This window comes from Ceratotherium simum, chromosome 9, assembly GCF_057802395.1.
Source record: "Ceratotherium simum simum isolate JZ-2026a chromosome 9, ASM5780239v1, whole genome shotgun sequence".
NCBI lineage: Eukaryota > Metazoa > Chordata > Mammalia > Perissodactyla > Rhinocerotidae > Ceratotherium > Ceratotherium simum.
Genome location: NC_141908.1, coordinates 10583445 through 10599462, shown reverse-complemented (window position 1 = coordinate 10599462; position 16018 = coordinate 10583445). Strand labels below are relative to the sequence as shown.

At 37.5% G+C, this 16018-nt stretch overlaps 1 protein-coding gene across 5 annotated transcripts in view; it reads left to right on the top strand.

Annotated features, from left to right (window-relative positions):
- Positions 1-16018, top strand: part of EPB41L5 (erythrocyte membrane protein band 4.1 like 5) — a 124702-nt gene that overhangs the window by 54861 nt on the left and 53823 nt on the right. For 4 of the 5 annotated variants that reach the window (XM_087435049.1, XM_087435047.1, XM_087435046.1 and 1 more), the window contains exons 15-16: positions 2894-2936; positions 3335-3450. In XM_087435049.1, coding sequence (XP_087291175.1) covers positions 2894-2936; positions 3335-3450 — 159 coding nt within the window. Of the gene's footprint in view, positions 1-2893; positions 2937-3334; positions 3451-7237; positions 8293-16018 lie in introns of those variants that run through there. The other variant, XM_087435050.1, reaches the window with a different exon arrangement.

The following is a 16018-nucleotide window of genomic DNA, read 5'->3' as shown; positions in this document are numbered from 1 at the left end:
TGTAGTTGAAAAATTAAGGCTTTTATTTGTAAGAGTTTGTCCTCCTTTAAAAATTTTTTGAAATATACATTTCTGACTAAAAAGTGAGTATGACTATGTAGTCTTTTTGTTTAGAATTAAGATTAGTTTAATAACTAAATTTTGTTGTGTCTTCTTGAGTATTGCTTTTGGCTCTGGAAAACACAGCAGAAATGGTATATTTAAGTGATGATACTTTATTATTTCTTTTATTGGAATAAGCTTTTAGAAATGAACTGTTGAGGGGGAGTCCCAGCTCTCCTTAATGTTAGTGAGCACTGCTTCTAACAGTGCTGGAGAGAACCTGAGCTTGGACTGGCATGACTGCCCTTTCATTCTTGCCGTTGTAGTTTGTTTGCCTGAACAGTTTTGCTCCAGTGAACCATGGAAAACAGTACTATTTGAAAAAGCACGACTATTTGACCTAAAAAGCTTCTTGACCTTGTACTGTGCCTATTTAAATAACAGGTTTTTAAATTGGCTGATGTCAGTCATTTTCCTTGTACTATTTTATCTCCTTCTAACGACTCCCTAGTGAGTGTTGACTAATATAAAGTATTTTAAGAAGAGGTGACATTTTAAAGGATAGTTCACATTTCAGTTATTAGTACTTTTTGTACAGCCTTAGTGGACAGAATCTTGAGGACAGGAAAGAGGAAAAGAAGAAGCGGTGGAGGAAGTGATGAATAGAGGGAGTATAAAAGCAAAAGGAGTGAGCTATTGCAGGTAGCTCTTGAAAAAGGGAATCTTGGATTAAGTCAATAATGAGAAGTGTTCATTCCTACTTTCATATTAGTGGAGGTGAAAGAATATGTATAGTTAGGAGAAAATAGTGCTTTCTACATTTCAAATTATTTGAAAATAGGGAGCCATGATTCAGTTCACATTACTTATTATAAGCACTTTTTTCTCATGTTATTATTCATCTTTTATTCATCGCCTACTTGAGTTATTCCAGTTAGAGGAAAAGCTTCAGAGATTAACCCAGGGGATCATATGGAGTAGTGAGTCTAGTTTCTGTACCAAGCAGGTTGGATAAAATTTCATTAATACTTGGGATTATGGGTTACTTAAACCAGCATAATGTATTCTGGGAAGGGCAACGTGATTAGTAAAAAGAAATCCATGCCTGACTGGTATATTCTTTACAATTAACTGGGCAACAGATCTACACTAAACAATATTTTTTGTGTGTGTGCGAGGAATATCAGCCCTGAGCTAACATCCATGCCAATCCTCCTCTTTTTGCTGAGGAAGACTGGCCCTGAGCTAACATCCGTGCCCATCTTCCTCCACTTTATGTGGGATGCCACCACAGCATGGCTTGCCAAGCGGTGCGTTGGTGCACGCCCGGGATCCGAACTGGCGAACCCCAGGCTGCCGCAGTGGAGCGTGCGCACTTAACTGCTTGCACCACGGGGCTGGCCCTAAACAATATTTTTTTAAAGTTTTTTTGTTGGTTAGTTTTATTTATCTAATATTAATTCATTTAATTCTCCTAATGGTCTCATGCAAAAGACGAACCTGAGATCAGAGAGCAGGGCTAGTGGTACAGCTTGGATTTGAACTCAAGTAATGGTAGTGCAAGTTCTGGTGACTCAGCTTGTAATAATAAAAAATAAGATATAAAATGGGTTCGCTTCTCATCACCCAGCCTCTTTAGCAAGGCCTCTTCATTCATGAGTTCTTTCTTGATTGGTTGTCTTTCATCATCAGATTGTTTTTGTTTTGCTCTCACTCCTCTAAGAAAGGCTCCTGGATGCTGTATTCAGAGTCTGTGTTTGAGAAGCTTTGCCTGTTTCCTTTTACTGGAATGACATCTTGGCTGGGTATAATATTCTTGAGTGTGGCTGTGGAGAAGTCTGTGCCAACCTGATACTGGTGGTGATTTGCCTTTAAATTTCCTTGAGGTGCCTGAAGTATTCTTTCCTTATCCTTGAAGATCAGTAATTTAACAATAAGGGATTGAATGTATTTAATTCTGTTTCTCATTTTCCTGGAGCACAGTGCTCTCATTAAATCTGTAGATTATTTTCTCACTTTCAAGGAATTTTTTATAACTTTGAGCATATTTTCAGTTACCTTAGTTGAATTCTTTACCTCAGGATGAAAATTATGCTTATGTTAGAAGGTCTGAAGTTAGTAAACTCTTTTTTTCCCTCATGTTGTTGTGGTAATATCTCATCTTTGAGTTATTTCATTGAGTATTTGTCCTTTTTTAGCTGTTCTGAGATTTGTTTCTATTTATTTTGTTGTATTATAGGTTGAGTTTTTTAAGTGCTTTTTTTGAGAGGAGGAAGGGAAATGAGTACAGCCTAAAATAAAATTTTAGAAACATATTTATAAATCATTTGGAGGGAAAGGTATACAGAGAAGTTTCTAACTTTAAGTTTATATTAAGGCCTTATGAGTTATAAAATGCTGAGCTATTGCTGACACTGGAAAATCTTGAGAGGGTAGGAATGTGCAAAGAAGTGACAGGTAAGTTTATGTGGGTATTTGTGCTTAGTGCCTTGAATTTAAGGAATCATTTGTGCTGCTATCTTTATTTTGCCATCTTTGACAGATATTGTCCAATGAATAAACAAGACTAGTAGTGAAATATATGTCTAAAGCACAATTGAAACATAAGTATATGGAAATATCAAATGAGCAGACTGTAGAAAAGGAAGTGTTTGCCTATAAAAGCAAATGTTTTCTAGGTATCTTACATTCTTAGTTTTAGGTACCAACAGTAATTTTTTCTTTATTTGATACAAAACAATTTTATGTCTTGAAAAATAAAGCTACTTTCATTAGTGTATGTATAATCTTACAATGTGAACCCCTAGAGCTTTATATATGGTTTTTTAATAGATTTTTTTCCCCACTACAGTGTTCACAGTAATGTTTCAACTCACAGTAATGGCTCCCAACAGGTAAGACAGTATTAAGCTTATAAACCACTAGAACACTGTAGTTAATTATGACAAACAGTAGTATTATTAATTGAATTTTTCATAGTGGTGTAACCTTTGGAAAGTTTTGTGTTTTACTTTTCTTATCTGTAAAGTGGTCAGTAATGTGAAACTCTCTATTATTTTGTTCTCTAAGATGTTGTAAATAGACCAAATGCTCTATAAAACATTTTCTGTCCCTGTAAAATGAATAAAATATTAATATACAGTTAGATTATTATCTCTAGTGTATAACATTCAAGCATTTGTTTGTTATATTTGTTCACTATGTAGATAGTATTCCATTTTAATTTTCTATTTATTGGTGAAGAGATCTTTATCTTGGCAAACTAGATAATTTTTATAATTTGTTTCCAAAGGCTTGGGGAGTGAGATCTACTCTGCCTATGACTCCTTCCATTCCCTCTGGGCCTGTGCTGGTGGAGATAGAGAATCTTCCAAGGAGTCCTGGAACAGACCAGCATGACAGGAAATGGTTTGTTAACTCCTTAAACCAAAATAAAATATTGCTTGCTTAATGGTATTCTAAATTCCCAGCCATAATCTTAGATTCTTTAAATATGATTGAAAGCAAATTATTCATATTTGTTAGATGAAAAGAAGCATTTTATTGAGCAGTCATCACGGGATGGGGAAAATAAGAAATATGGATGACGAAGGGAGTGCAGTCTAAATGAAGAACATCAAACAGCTCTCCTTATTTTGGTTAGCATGATCTGGGAGTGGTGGGTGGTTCTCTGTTGAAAAAGACTTCAATGCCAGTCAATTGAACCTTTTCCCAGATCCCTAAGGAAAATATGTTTGTCACATGTTATTCCGCACAGCATGATGCTACTGCTTTGGGTGTGTTTTCTTCATTAAAGACTGAAGATAAAGCCAAAAGGGAAACATGATTATAGTCCAATAAAACAAAGCATGAAATACTCCATTTTTGGGGATGGAGAGAGAATCTGATGACAGGGAAGATTTTCATTTATTTAGATCTCCAGGGTCTTTTTTTAGATTAATAGTAAGTACACAAATATGGATACTTTGTGGCATATTGGGGTTAATCATTGGGGTTCATCCTTTCCCAAATAAATGGATGTGGCTTGAGGGGCTCCTTGGGAATTAATTATTTGATTGAATGATCATGTTGGTTGCATCATCTGTTCAAGTTTTGTGTCTATTTATGAAGTGAACTTTGATAATTCATAGGATTTTTCTCTTTTTCTCTTGCTCTTAGTTTGTTTAGTACCTGAAATCTAATGAGTTTCTGTGGTGATCTCAAGGTTTTGGTCAGCTTTCTGTCAACCGGTTCTTCCTTCATGGTGGTGGGTCAACAGTGGTTGGTGATTATTTTCAGTCTTTGCTATGTAATTGTTTTTCACTGTCATTTTGGCTTAACTAACTGCAAGGTGCGTTGCTTTTGATGGTTGGGCATATTTTTACTTCAGTTCCAAATGTCTTGACCAGTTTCTAAGAATGAGGGGATTTTTTTTCCTTTATCTTTTTTTCTCCTTTCTCCTTGGGAGTGTGGTGAGGGTACTGCGTGTATTTGTCCATGTGGGCACACACTGAAGTATAAACAGTGAGGCTTCTCAATGTCAAATTTTAGTCTTTATTTTTTTAAGCCATTAAAAAGAGTTTCTTGCATTTCTTACTGAAAACACAGCTCCAGGAAGCAGTTATGTTTTATCTCCTTGATGTTACCACCAAGTCCTGTTGGCAAGGAAACATAGTTTTGAGACTTCAACTGTGAAGAACTCCCTTCATACACATTACCTTTTATATTGATGTGGAATGAGAGTCTGGTTTGTTTGCATCCTGTGTTATGACACTAAATCTTTATTGAATTTTCCAATTTTAATGGGTACATGTTTATTTATTTTTTTTTTTTTTTAAAGATTTTATTTATTTATTTTTTCCCCCCAAAGCCCCAGTAGATAGTTGCGTGTCATAGCTGCACATCCTTCTAGTTGCTGTATGTGGGACGCGGCCTCAGCATGGCCGGAGAAGCAGCGCGTCGGTGCGCGCCCGGGATCCGAACCCGGGTCGCCAGCAGTGGAGCGCGCCCACTTAACCACCAAGCCACGGGGCCAGCCCTAGGGTACATGTTTAAATCTATTTAATTTGATTCATTGGGCACTACTCAGGTCCTTTGCTGCAGCTTTTAGAAAGAGAGAATATTGAATCTGAGAGTATTGAATTTTTAAGAAAAATGAAAAATTTGGAGCTGTGTCCTTCCTTTATGTAATTGTGCTGAGATCTCCTTTGCTTAAGTGGAGTAAAATGGTGATCCTTAAAACCTAATGAGCCTCAGTGTGTCGACAGTGGCATGGAACTGAATATAGAACTGATGTGTCTTGGAGCTAATGGATTCCTCAGCCTTAATTTAAAATGCATTCTGCATTTCGTTCTTTGTTTCTGCCTGCTTTGATTCTTATTAATACTTTTAAATGAATATAAAACAGTCCTCCTTTAGAAAGTGATAAGTTAATAAAATTTGCGAATGCTCCCCAGGTTTGAACAATTGGGCAGGATAATGGAATATTCTATTGCTGGCAGATAACTTTTAACCAGTGTATTCTAAACATACTCCCTGTTCAATTCTTTAGCTTTTTCTCGCTAGTATCTTCTAAATGACACCATTATTTCAGTGAATAATTTGGTATATCGATAACTTAGAATTATCCAATATTTAAAGTATCACTTTTTGAGAAACACTGTGTGTATTTTAAATCCATAAACTATTTATAAACAACAGCAAAAACAAAACTGAATAATATTTGGAAAATCTTGCGTATATAGGGGAGAACATAAATTTAATTTAATTTCCTAAATTTTCAGAGACCCCATATTGAGGGTTGTGAATTTTATCGGTTAGATCTGATGAACAAATTATATTTCAGTTGAAGGAAAGATGATTTTATTGTAAAAAAGGCTTTCAAGTTTGTTCTGAAAAATCCTTTTAGCTAATTGCCTTTCAATTTCCCTAAGGAAGAAAGGTGAAGATTCATGTTTTAGTTGAGTTAGAAAAATACTATATTTAAAAATCTATCCTTAGACCTCTTTTGTAATTGGGGTGATTTTTTTTTTCTTTGTAGCTATCCTAAATATGTGCTGCCCTTTTTGCCATGTCACAAACCTTGATTTGTCTGAACCTTGGCAAATGTTTTCTTTCTACTGGAGGACTCCGATCATTTCTAACCACGAGCTGCTTGTATGCATGTTTCACACTCATAGTTCTCTAGGTCTATTCTATAGCACTGTGTGATAAAATGTATCTAATATGCTTATTAAACTATTTCTTGGAGAGGGCTTATAATCTCTTCACATTATCTGTACCTGCTGAATTTCATTCTGAGGTCTGATGAACTTCAGTTATAGAAGGGACAGTGATTTCCATTGTTAATCTGGAACACTGATGGAAAATTATATGGCCTCTGAGGGTAGTTTTTTTTTTTAGTGAGGAAGATCATCCCTGAGCTAACACCCATGCCAATCCTCCTCTTTTTGCTGAGGAAGACTGGCCCTGAGCTAACATCTATTGCCAATCCTCCTCCTTTTTTTCCCTTTTTCTCCCCAAAGCCCCAGTAGATAGTTGTGTGTCATAGTTGCACATCCTTCTAGTTGCTGTGTGTGGGACGCCGCCTCAGCATGGCCGGACAAGCGGTGCGTCAGTGTGCGCCCAGGATCCGAACCCGGGCCGCCAGTAGCGGAGCGTGCGCACGTAACGGCTAAGCCTCGGGGCTGGCCCCAAGGGTAGATTTTTTTTTAATTGCTCTCTCTGAATTTTGTTTTTTGGATTTCAGTTTTGTGTAATCACTTAATCTGGGGAATAATTTTCACAATTGCCCTTTTCTGTATGTGCCTTTGTCCTTATGTGAATTATCCTTTCAGACATTTAAATTAAGTAGATTATAAATATTTTTTCTTCTTATTAGAACCTCAAACAACATTTCTGCCTTTAATTTTGGTAGCAACATCAGGGACAGATAACAGTGTCTTACTCTCTGTGAAATTTCCTCTTTATTTAATTCACTTAACTGACTCTGACATGTATTTCCATATTGACATATTCCACTACATGTAACTTTTTGGATTCCTCTCCTTTGTTATTCTTGAATGTTATCATTGCATGGAGTAGATGTTGATAACTACTCATAGCAGTGGTGCATGCTAGTCGCATTTCCTTTCTCCTTTATTACCTCTTAAACATATCCATTTTCTCCTATTTCTATTGACTAACTGTCCTCCCCTCCCACTCCCCAACCATCCAGGCTCTCTGCTGCCAGTGACTGCTGTCAACGTGGTGGAAACCAGTGGAACACAAGGGCCTTGTCCCCACCCCAGCCTGCACGTAGAAACTACCCTGACTTTGTCCATGAGCACAATGTGAAGAATGCAGGAGTCCATCATGATGTTCATTTTCCCCACCGTGCAGCCATGACTGAGATATGAGTGTTAAGCCTCTTAGGCATTGGGACTCTGTCATGAAAGTTGATGGTATACAAGTTGATGGTATAATTTTCTAGTGTTTATAGAGGGTTAATCACATTAGGAGAATTTGGGAGAAGTTATTTTATGTTAAGTCACTAGTTGTGTAGTGTTGTCTGTAATTGAATTCTTCTCTGAAAGGGAAAAGGATGTGAAGAAGCTATATGCCGTCAGTGATAATGATAAATGTTTTTGTGTTGAAAAGGGTATGTATATCATTGTACTTTAGGAAAGGTTTTTCATAATTTAACACGTTAACACATCACTCAGAGGATGTCTCAGGAGAAGGTTTGTGTTTGTGAACAAGCGGCCCATTATCACCCCACCACCACGCCATCCCAATAGATTGAGGTTAAAAGAATCAGACACACTAAAAGCCCACTCAAAAGGAAGCATGTCCAGGCTTGATATGTCAGCCTTTGGTGATATTTTTATAAAACTACTCTTATACATTATTTTTAATACTTCTCAAGTCACCCATGTCTTAATTTCAGTTAAGTGCCTAAGATACTATAATGTAATTTTTAATTAAGAAAACTTTTACTTTTTAATAAACACATGTAATTTAATTTACCAAAAGATCTAGAAATCACATTAGTAGTGTGATTCATGTAGAAAGATAAATCTGAATGGTTACTTTGACATGATTAGTTAACCAATGGTTAACTGAATGATTACATTATTACTGAATGGTTGTACAAAATGGAAAATGTATTTATTTTTGTCTTTTCACTTTCTTCTCTTTCATCTCATACATCTGATAGATTTCTCAAGTTTGCAATAGCCTCATAATCTGGCCTTGTACAACCTTTAAAATAAAATTTTGAAGCCAAAACGATATCACTTTTAAAGATTTTATTTATTTATTTTTTCCCCCCAAAGCCCCAGTAGATAGTTGTATGTCATAGTTGCACATCCTTCTAGTTGCTGTATGTGGGACGTGGCCTCAGCATGGCCGGAGAAGCGGTGCGTCGGTGCGCGCCCGGGATCCGAACCCGGGCTGCCAGCAGCGGAGCGCTTGCACTTAACCGCCAAGCCACGGGGCCAGCCCAAAACGATATCACTTTTAAATTGATTGGATATATTACTATTTCTGGTCCTTTATGAACTTCAGAATGTAATATCTAAGCTCTTTGGTTTAATTCATAAAGAGAAATTAGCTGGAAAAAGTACATTTCTGATATAATGGGAACTGATGTAAGGGTAACATTTCTTTTGTCTTTTTATAGTTTTTTAAAATTTTAACAATTTCCAAGGTTTTAAACTGTGTAATGGTAATTTGAAGATATTTTATAGTCTGTGAATTCATAATACTTCAAGATAATAAAGCTTCATTATAGGCGGCTTAACCCATTTACTCTCCTGGTCACCTCAGAAGTCAGTCTTATTCTTCTCTGCTAGAGAAAGATGAAGGTTTCAGAGGGTTTTGTTACTGGACTGTTGGTTGCAAATGTAATACAGCTTGTTGATAGAAAACATAAGTAAGCAGAACTAAATAATATTTAAGGAATGAAATTTATAGGCAGGTTTCAATCTGTTAGTTTATCATAATCATATATAAGGGGACAAATGCTCAAAATATTCTTTAGCACATCCTGTAAATATGAACAGATCCCTATCGTAAACAGCTCAGCTCTCTACCTCTATGAGGCTGTCATCATTTAGCATGCTTAAAAATGCCCACTGATGTATGTCTCTCATAGTTGTTTTAGACTTTACATAGCTAAATTATAATTATCAACTATTGTTGATGGTGATTTCTTTCTTAAAGGAATTTGAATCATAACTTTTTTTTTTTTTGGTGAGGAAGATTGGCCCTCAGCTAACATCTGTTGCCAATCTTCCTCGTTTTGCTTGAGGAAGGTTGTCCCTGAGCTAACATCTGTGCCAATCTTCCTCTATTTTGTGTGTGGCACGCTGCCACAGCATGGCCTGATGAGCAGTGTGTGGGTCTGCGCCCGGAATCTGAACCTGTGAACACCTGGCCACCAAAGCGGAGCACACGAACTTAACCACGACAGCACTGGGCTGGCCCCTGAATCACAACATTTTAAGAAAAGAAACCTTGGTTTGTGCCATTCAAGAAAAGATTTCATGAGAGTGAATTTGATTAAGAACCTACTTTTTCTTGGGTCCGGCCTGGTGGTGCAAGCGGTTAAGTGTGCATGCTCCACTGTGGCAGCCCGGGGTTCGCCGGTTCGGATCCCAGGCACGCACCAATGCACTGCTTGTTAAGCCATGCTGTGGTGGTGTCCCTTATAAAGTAGAGGAAGATGGGCATGGATGTTATCCCAGGGCCAGTATTCCTCAGCAAAAAAGGGGAGGATTGGCATCGGATGTTAGCTCAGGGCTGGTCTTCCTCACCAAAAAAAAAAAAGAACCTACTATTTCTATAATAGAAACCGAAGAGGCATAATAATGACAAAGCCTTTCTGGTCTTAAAGAAAGTCCCGTGGTTGACTTCTCTCACTTTAAAAGTAATCTTGAAATCTAGAGGTCAGACTGCTGATAAAATGCTTCATATGTATCTTAGCAGAATCTTAACTTTGGGAAATACGGAGGGATTGTAGTTGAAGAGTAAGATCTTTAGTTTATCTTGAAAGTGGTCATTTCTAGACTTAGAATGAGTTAATCAGTACTGTTACATTTAAGTGATAGAAGAATCACGTCATGGTTTTTCTTTCTTTGAAAATCTTGTTATATGATAGTTATTTGTTATATAATCAAATTACAGATGATAGAAATTGAGTTGGAGGGGTGATGGGGCAAAAAGGAGATGGGGAAGTTAAGGGCTAAGACTGCATGGTAGTAGAACCAAACTCGTCTGTTTTATAGAAGTGCCTATATGGTCCTGGATTTCATATCAAATGTTGTGAATATTCTTGCTACTGATATTTTCAAGATGAGTATATATGTTTCCAGAGTTATGAAGAATTTACTAAGGTAGCTCAACCTAAATTAAATAAATTGTCACCAACCTATTTATACTCTGCATTTTATTATGCCTAAAGGGTCAGTGATCATCCATGCTAGATTAGGGAACTAATATCCTCCAGAAGCACCTGACTTGGTCACTATCCTTTTGATTAGAGGGGGGTATCAGCACAGAACTCCAGGATCATGTGATTCAATGTTACTGCCTTGGCTAATTTTATTTAGCATAATTAATTTTAACATCTTGAATTAGGTTCATTATGTTTCAACTGCATTTTTATAGACAGGGAAACTTGTAGAAACATGGCAAAGCTGGTGACTTTCACACATGAAAACAAATGAGTTCTTAAGATCATTATTTCTTTTGATAGTAAAACCACTTCAAAGGCATTTACCTATCTTTGAGTATAATGTAACATTTCTGACTTTGATAGGGTAGTCATAGATGTGCTTTTAAAGGAGTTTACAGAGAAAAACAGAACTTTGTCCTGCTGTGTATGTAATGTCTATATTTTAAAAAGCAACTAGTAAACAAACATTCTAGTATTGTATTATCAGCAGTATAATTCAAATAATCTTTTTTAAGGGGGGCTTTTTTACTTATTTAAAGTGCTGACCCAGAAAATGTTGTTATTTTTAACATGTGGGTGAATCTTTATTGTTAAAATTATCCAGGATGTAAAAGGTGCCGTCTAACAAGTCAGCATATAAGGCTGAAGTGTCTCCTGCATGGAGGAGGACAGGGAGGCAGCTTGTTTCATAGGAGAAAACAGTTAGCCGAGCCTTAATTGTGGTAGTTTCTCTTATTCTCTACATTTTTGTGTATTTACTTGGTTGATATGCTAATAATTATTTTGATTGGTAACCTTGCTTTATAACATTTATATGTCTTGATTTTGTGCATTTCATCTTTCCATCTTGCCAAAACAGGAAAATAGATGAAGAGGGTAAGGAGTGGAGGAGTATGGTGTTTTGCGGTTTCAGGAGGAGGAAGAGTATTGTGGAGATGACTGGCTTCACAGGCATAAGAAGACTAATCCTCAACTTGGATCCCTGTTACTTCCATATGTATTCATAGATGTAAACTGAAAATGTTGGGAGATGGTTGTCCCATGTTAGTGCAGCATGCTCTGATGGTGGGAGCAGTAATCGTTTGATAACGTGGTACTTGAACTCTTTTGGTTGGGGCATACTCTTCGTTTCTAAACCATAGTTCATTGCTTTGCAAGGCCATTTTTTGTATGTTAGGCTTTGAATATTGAGTTTGAAAATAATAATATCAAGTTGCATTAGTTTATTTTATATCCTTGGTATATAGGGCTTGTCATATGGATTTGCAAAAATAAAATCATCTTGTGCCGATAACCCTTAATGTTTTTACCACCACGTACTTCCTGCCTATATTTTGGTGTAAATTATAGCACATCCTCAATTGTACCTTGCTTCTCTTCTAGAGTTGTGAATGCTTGCATGTGAGATGCTTTTATGTAAGGGATGGAATTTGAAGGTCCCTCTGTGGTGGGGAAACCTTGTGTCTCTGCATGTCTCTCTCTGTGCCTCTGTCTCGTCTATAGAGTGTGATTTGTCACGTTCTTTCTGGACACTAGGAACCGTGTGAGTTTAGGTGTAGTGCTCTTCCTCAGCTTCCATATGTTGAAGAACATGAAAATTTCTCCTCCTCTGTTCATACGAATTAACTCTTACTTTAGTCACATGAAATCATTGTGAGAATTTTGTCTTGCTCAGTTGACGTTAACCTTGGTGGTTTAGGTATTAGGACAGGAAGCATGTCGCTGTCCGTGGAAAATGTGTAACTTCCTTCAGTTCTTGACCATTGCTGGTATGTAATACACTTGAGCTGCTTTGAGCTCTTTGGGCTGGTGGGGAGGATCATAGTGATGGCCTTTTTAGAGAATTAGTGAAGAGGAGGGAAAATTTCAAAAGAACTTGGTGAAAGGAAAGAAATGTTCTGTGGCTTATTTAATGATATATATATTTTTTATACTGAAGCAGAAGAACAAGTGTTCTTGTTTTTCATGAAGGAATTGTTCCCACAAATTTTTTATTATTAGATAATTACCTAAGCCTCTGTGTTCCTAACAACAAGCTGTGGCCTTAATTCTAGGTGATGGTGCTTGAATGAACTTTTTACATTTTGTCCCTGACAGCTGCCCAGCATTTTGTTTATATTGGCATGGAGAGGAGATATCTGATTTGGAGAACAGCATTCTCCAAGGAGTATGACTGAAGACTCCCTTAGTGGGGTAATAAACCTGCACCTCCTCCTCTTAAAACTGGTTCAACAGCTGCAGATCTTATTTTTTGTTGTTGAAAGAGTTCTTTATTTGTTTTGTTTTTAACTAATTTTAATAAAGAGAGAAGAAATGAGACATACCAGTGTATGGTTAGGATTTGTAAGAAGTTGCAGATTCCTTAGTAAAGGTCTACTGACCAATGACTGATTATTGTTAATATTAAATATTTTAAATTATTAGAGGTGGAATAAAAGAAAAGAATGAAAGATAAGAGATGATAATAGGAAGACAATTGCTGGCATAATTTGTCTTGTGGAACTAGTTAGAGGGAGTATCCAGAGAAATTATGGAAAATATCCCAGGATGTAAAACACTGCTAGAATATATACCATTACACAGAAGAGGTTCTTATAACAAAGCTACATTTGTAGCTTAGCCATTAGCTTTAGGGATTATTTAATTATAAGGTCTCCAAGAGTTTGGAGATAAGACCTATGTTTAACAACTGACATTTTTTTCCGAGAACACCATCAGCAAAACCTTTGGAAGCCTTTAGAAAGACCTGGAAAGATTTGAGTACTCTAGAATATCCAGGTTATCACTTTGATTGGAACTTCATAGATATGTTGGAGCAATAGCAGTTAAAAGTGTTTGAGTAGGTTGGAAAAGCATTAATATCTGTCCGAGTAGTTTGGATTTGGAGTAGGAGACCTGGGGCAATCATTGCAAGTTTTTAAGTGAAAGATTTTGGGAGTCTTATATTGATGTCTCCTTTTTTGATTTACCTCATCATTTGTTGAATACCTACCAGAGTACCTCCTTGTTCCTCACTTCTTACACAATGATCACTTATAATTACTCCTTTGCATGTACCCGCAAATTTCTCGACCCTTCCCCTGTTGTACATATCTGGTTAAATCCAACTCTGTCTACTGTGCATGTAGATGGTGAAGGTGAAATGCAGCATTGTTGAATGGTCTCACTTTAAATTTTGGGCACTGAGCTCAAGTGGGCCTTCAGTGCTGCCTGAAATCCTATCATATTTCCTTAATCTATTCATTCTCCCACTCTGCTGGCAGTAATTTCCCCTCTTTCAAACCATCACCTTCTCACTTCTCACTCTTCACTCCTCATTCCCAGCTAATGACCTTGCATCCTATTGTATTGAGAAAATAAGCAGCCAGGAGAGATCTTGAGTACACTCCCACCCTCTTACCCATGAACTTATTTCTGTTGGTCATGTACACTCTGCTCCACCTCCCCTTTTGGCTATTCCCCCATTTCTTTGTTCTACTGATAGCAGAATTCCTTGCCATGAAAGAATTGTCTGTACCCACTGTCTCCTCTTTGTCTCTTCTCATTCTGCTTTGAACCCATTCTAATCAGACTTTGTCTCTGCCAACTAAGCTACTATGTATGATTGTGCACTGCACAAGAGTACCACATTTGAGAGGACAGTGCTCACATATTTATGACAATGGTTTTCCAGCAGATGGCACTAAATTTCTTTTTTTCATAATTTTTTTTTGATTTATTTATTTTTTTCCCCCAAAGCCCCAGCAGATAGTTGTGTGTCATAGCTGCACATCCTTCTAGTTGCTGTATGTGGGACACGGCCTCAGCATGGCCGGAGAAGCGGTGCGTCGGTGTGCGCCCGGGATCCGAACCCGGGCTGCCAGTAGCGGAGCGCGAGTACTTACCCGCTAAGCCACGGGGCCGGCCCTAAATTTCTTATTTAAATAAAATCAGTGTATTATATGACAGTTTTGCAGGAGGTGAAAGTAAAGTGTCTTCAGGAGAGGCATCGCTTAAATCCATACAAAAGCTCTGCGTGGGCTAGTAAGGATTATGCTGCCACTCTGCCAATATAGCTTTTGTTAGTTTACAAATGACCTCCACATTTCTAATCCCACAGTCGGTCTTCAATCAAGGTATTAGCATTCAAAACAGTTGCTCACTTCCTTCTTCATGAAATGCTTTCTTCACTTAGTTTAGGGACACCACTCTCTTTTGTTGTCTTCTAAGCTCACTAGCCATCATTTTTAGTCTCCTTTGTTAGTTTTTCCTTATCTCCCTAACCCCCTAAACTTTGTCTTAGGACCTTTTCTGTAACAACTCATTTCCTCGGTAATCTCATCTAGTGTTATGGTTTTAAATGCCATCTATACACTGGCAGTTTCCCATTTTATATCATCAGTCTGGACCTCTTTGTTTCTAGACTTACATACCTAAGTGCCTGTATAATATCTCTACTTAGGTATCTAATATAAGCATCTGAATTTTTAAAAACCTTTTCTTTTGAAGTAATTTTAGGCTTACAGAACAGTTGCAAAGATAGTGCAGAGAGCTCGCACACCCTCCCTCATTAGCTTCCCCCGGTGTTCATATCCTGCATAACCATGGTGCAATTATCAAAACAAGAAGTTAATATTGATACAGTACCACTAACTAAACTATGGACCTTATTCAGATTTCCCAGTCTTTCCACAGATGTTCCAGAATCTGATCCCGGATCCTATGTTACTGTAGTCTACTTCCATCTGTGACATTTAGGCATTCCATTTCCTTGACAACTTCTCAAAGAGTACTGTTTAGATACCTTGTAGGATGTTCCTCAATTTGGGTCTCGGTGATGGTTTCCTATGATTAGATTGAGGCCATGGATTTTGGGGAAAAATACTACAGAGGTGATATTGGGACATCTTTGTTTAAAATTGAACTCCTGATTTAATTTTATCTCTGTACTTTTTCCTAGCTCAGTAAATGGGCAGTTCTGTTTTTGCTGTCTGTGGGCCAGTATGTCTCAGGCTCCACTCCAGACCTACTGAATCAGAAGCTCTGGAGATGAGGCCCGACAATCTGTTTTAACATGCCCTCCTGGAGATTCTGATGCACACTGAGTTTGAGAATCACTGGCTTAGGTCGTAGCACCTGATAATCATCCTGACTTCTCTTTGTCTTTACTTCTTAGTCAGTAAATTCTTCAAAATATATCCAGAATCCACCGCTTGTCACTGTCTCTACTGCTTCCACCCTGTTTGAACTTACTATCATTTCTTTCCTTTTACCTGGTCTGCCAGCCATTGCCCTTAATCCTCTACTGTCTCATATTCTCCTTGGCAGCCATGGTGATTGTAAGTGAGATCACATGATTCCTCTGCTTAAACCTCCCAGAGGTCCTCATCTCACACAAACTAAAATTCAAAATCCTCGTATTGACAAAAACATGAATTTTCCCGGCCCTTTTCTTCTGCCAGTCTTGACCTTGTTCACTGGCCTCCAAAGACTTGCTCAAAGGTACCGAGTGTATTCCCTCTCAGGATCTTTGTACTTTTACTTTGGTCTGGATATTTCCCCTTTGAATCTCTTATGATT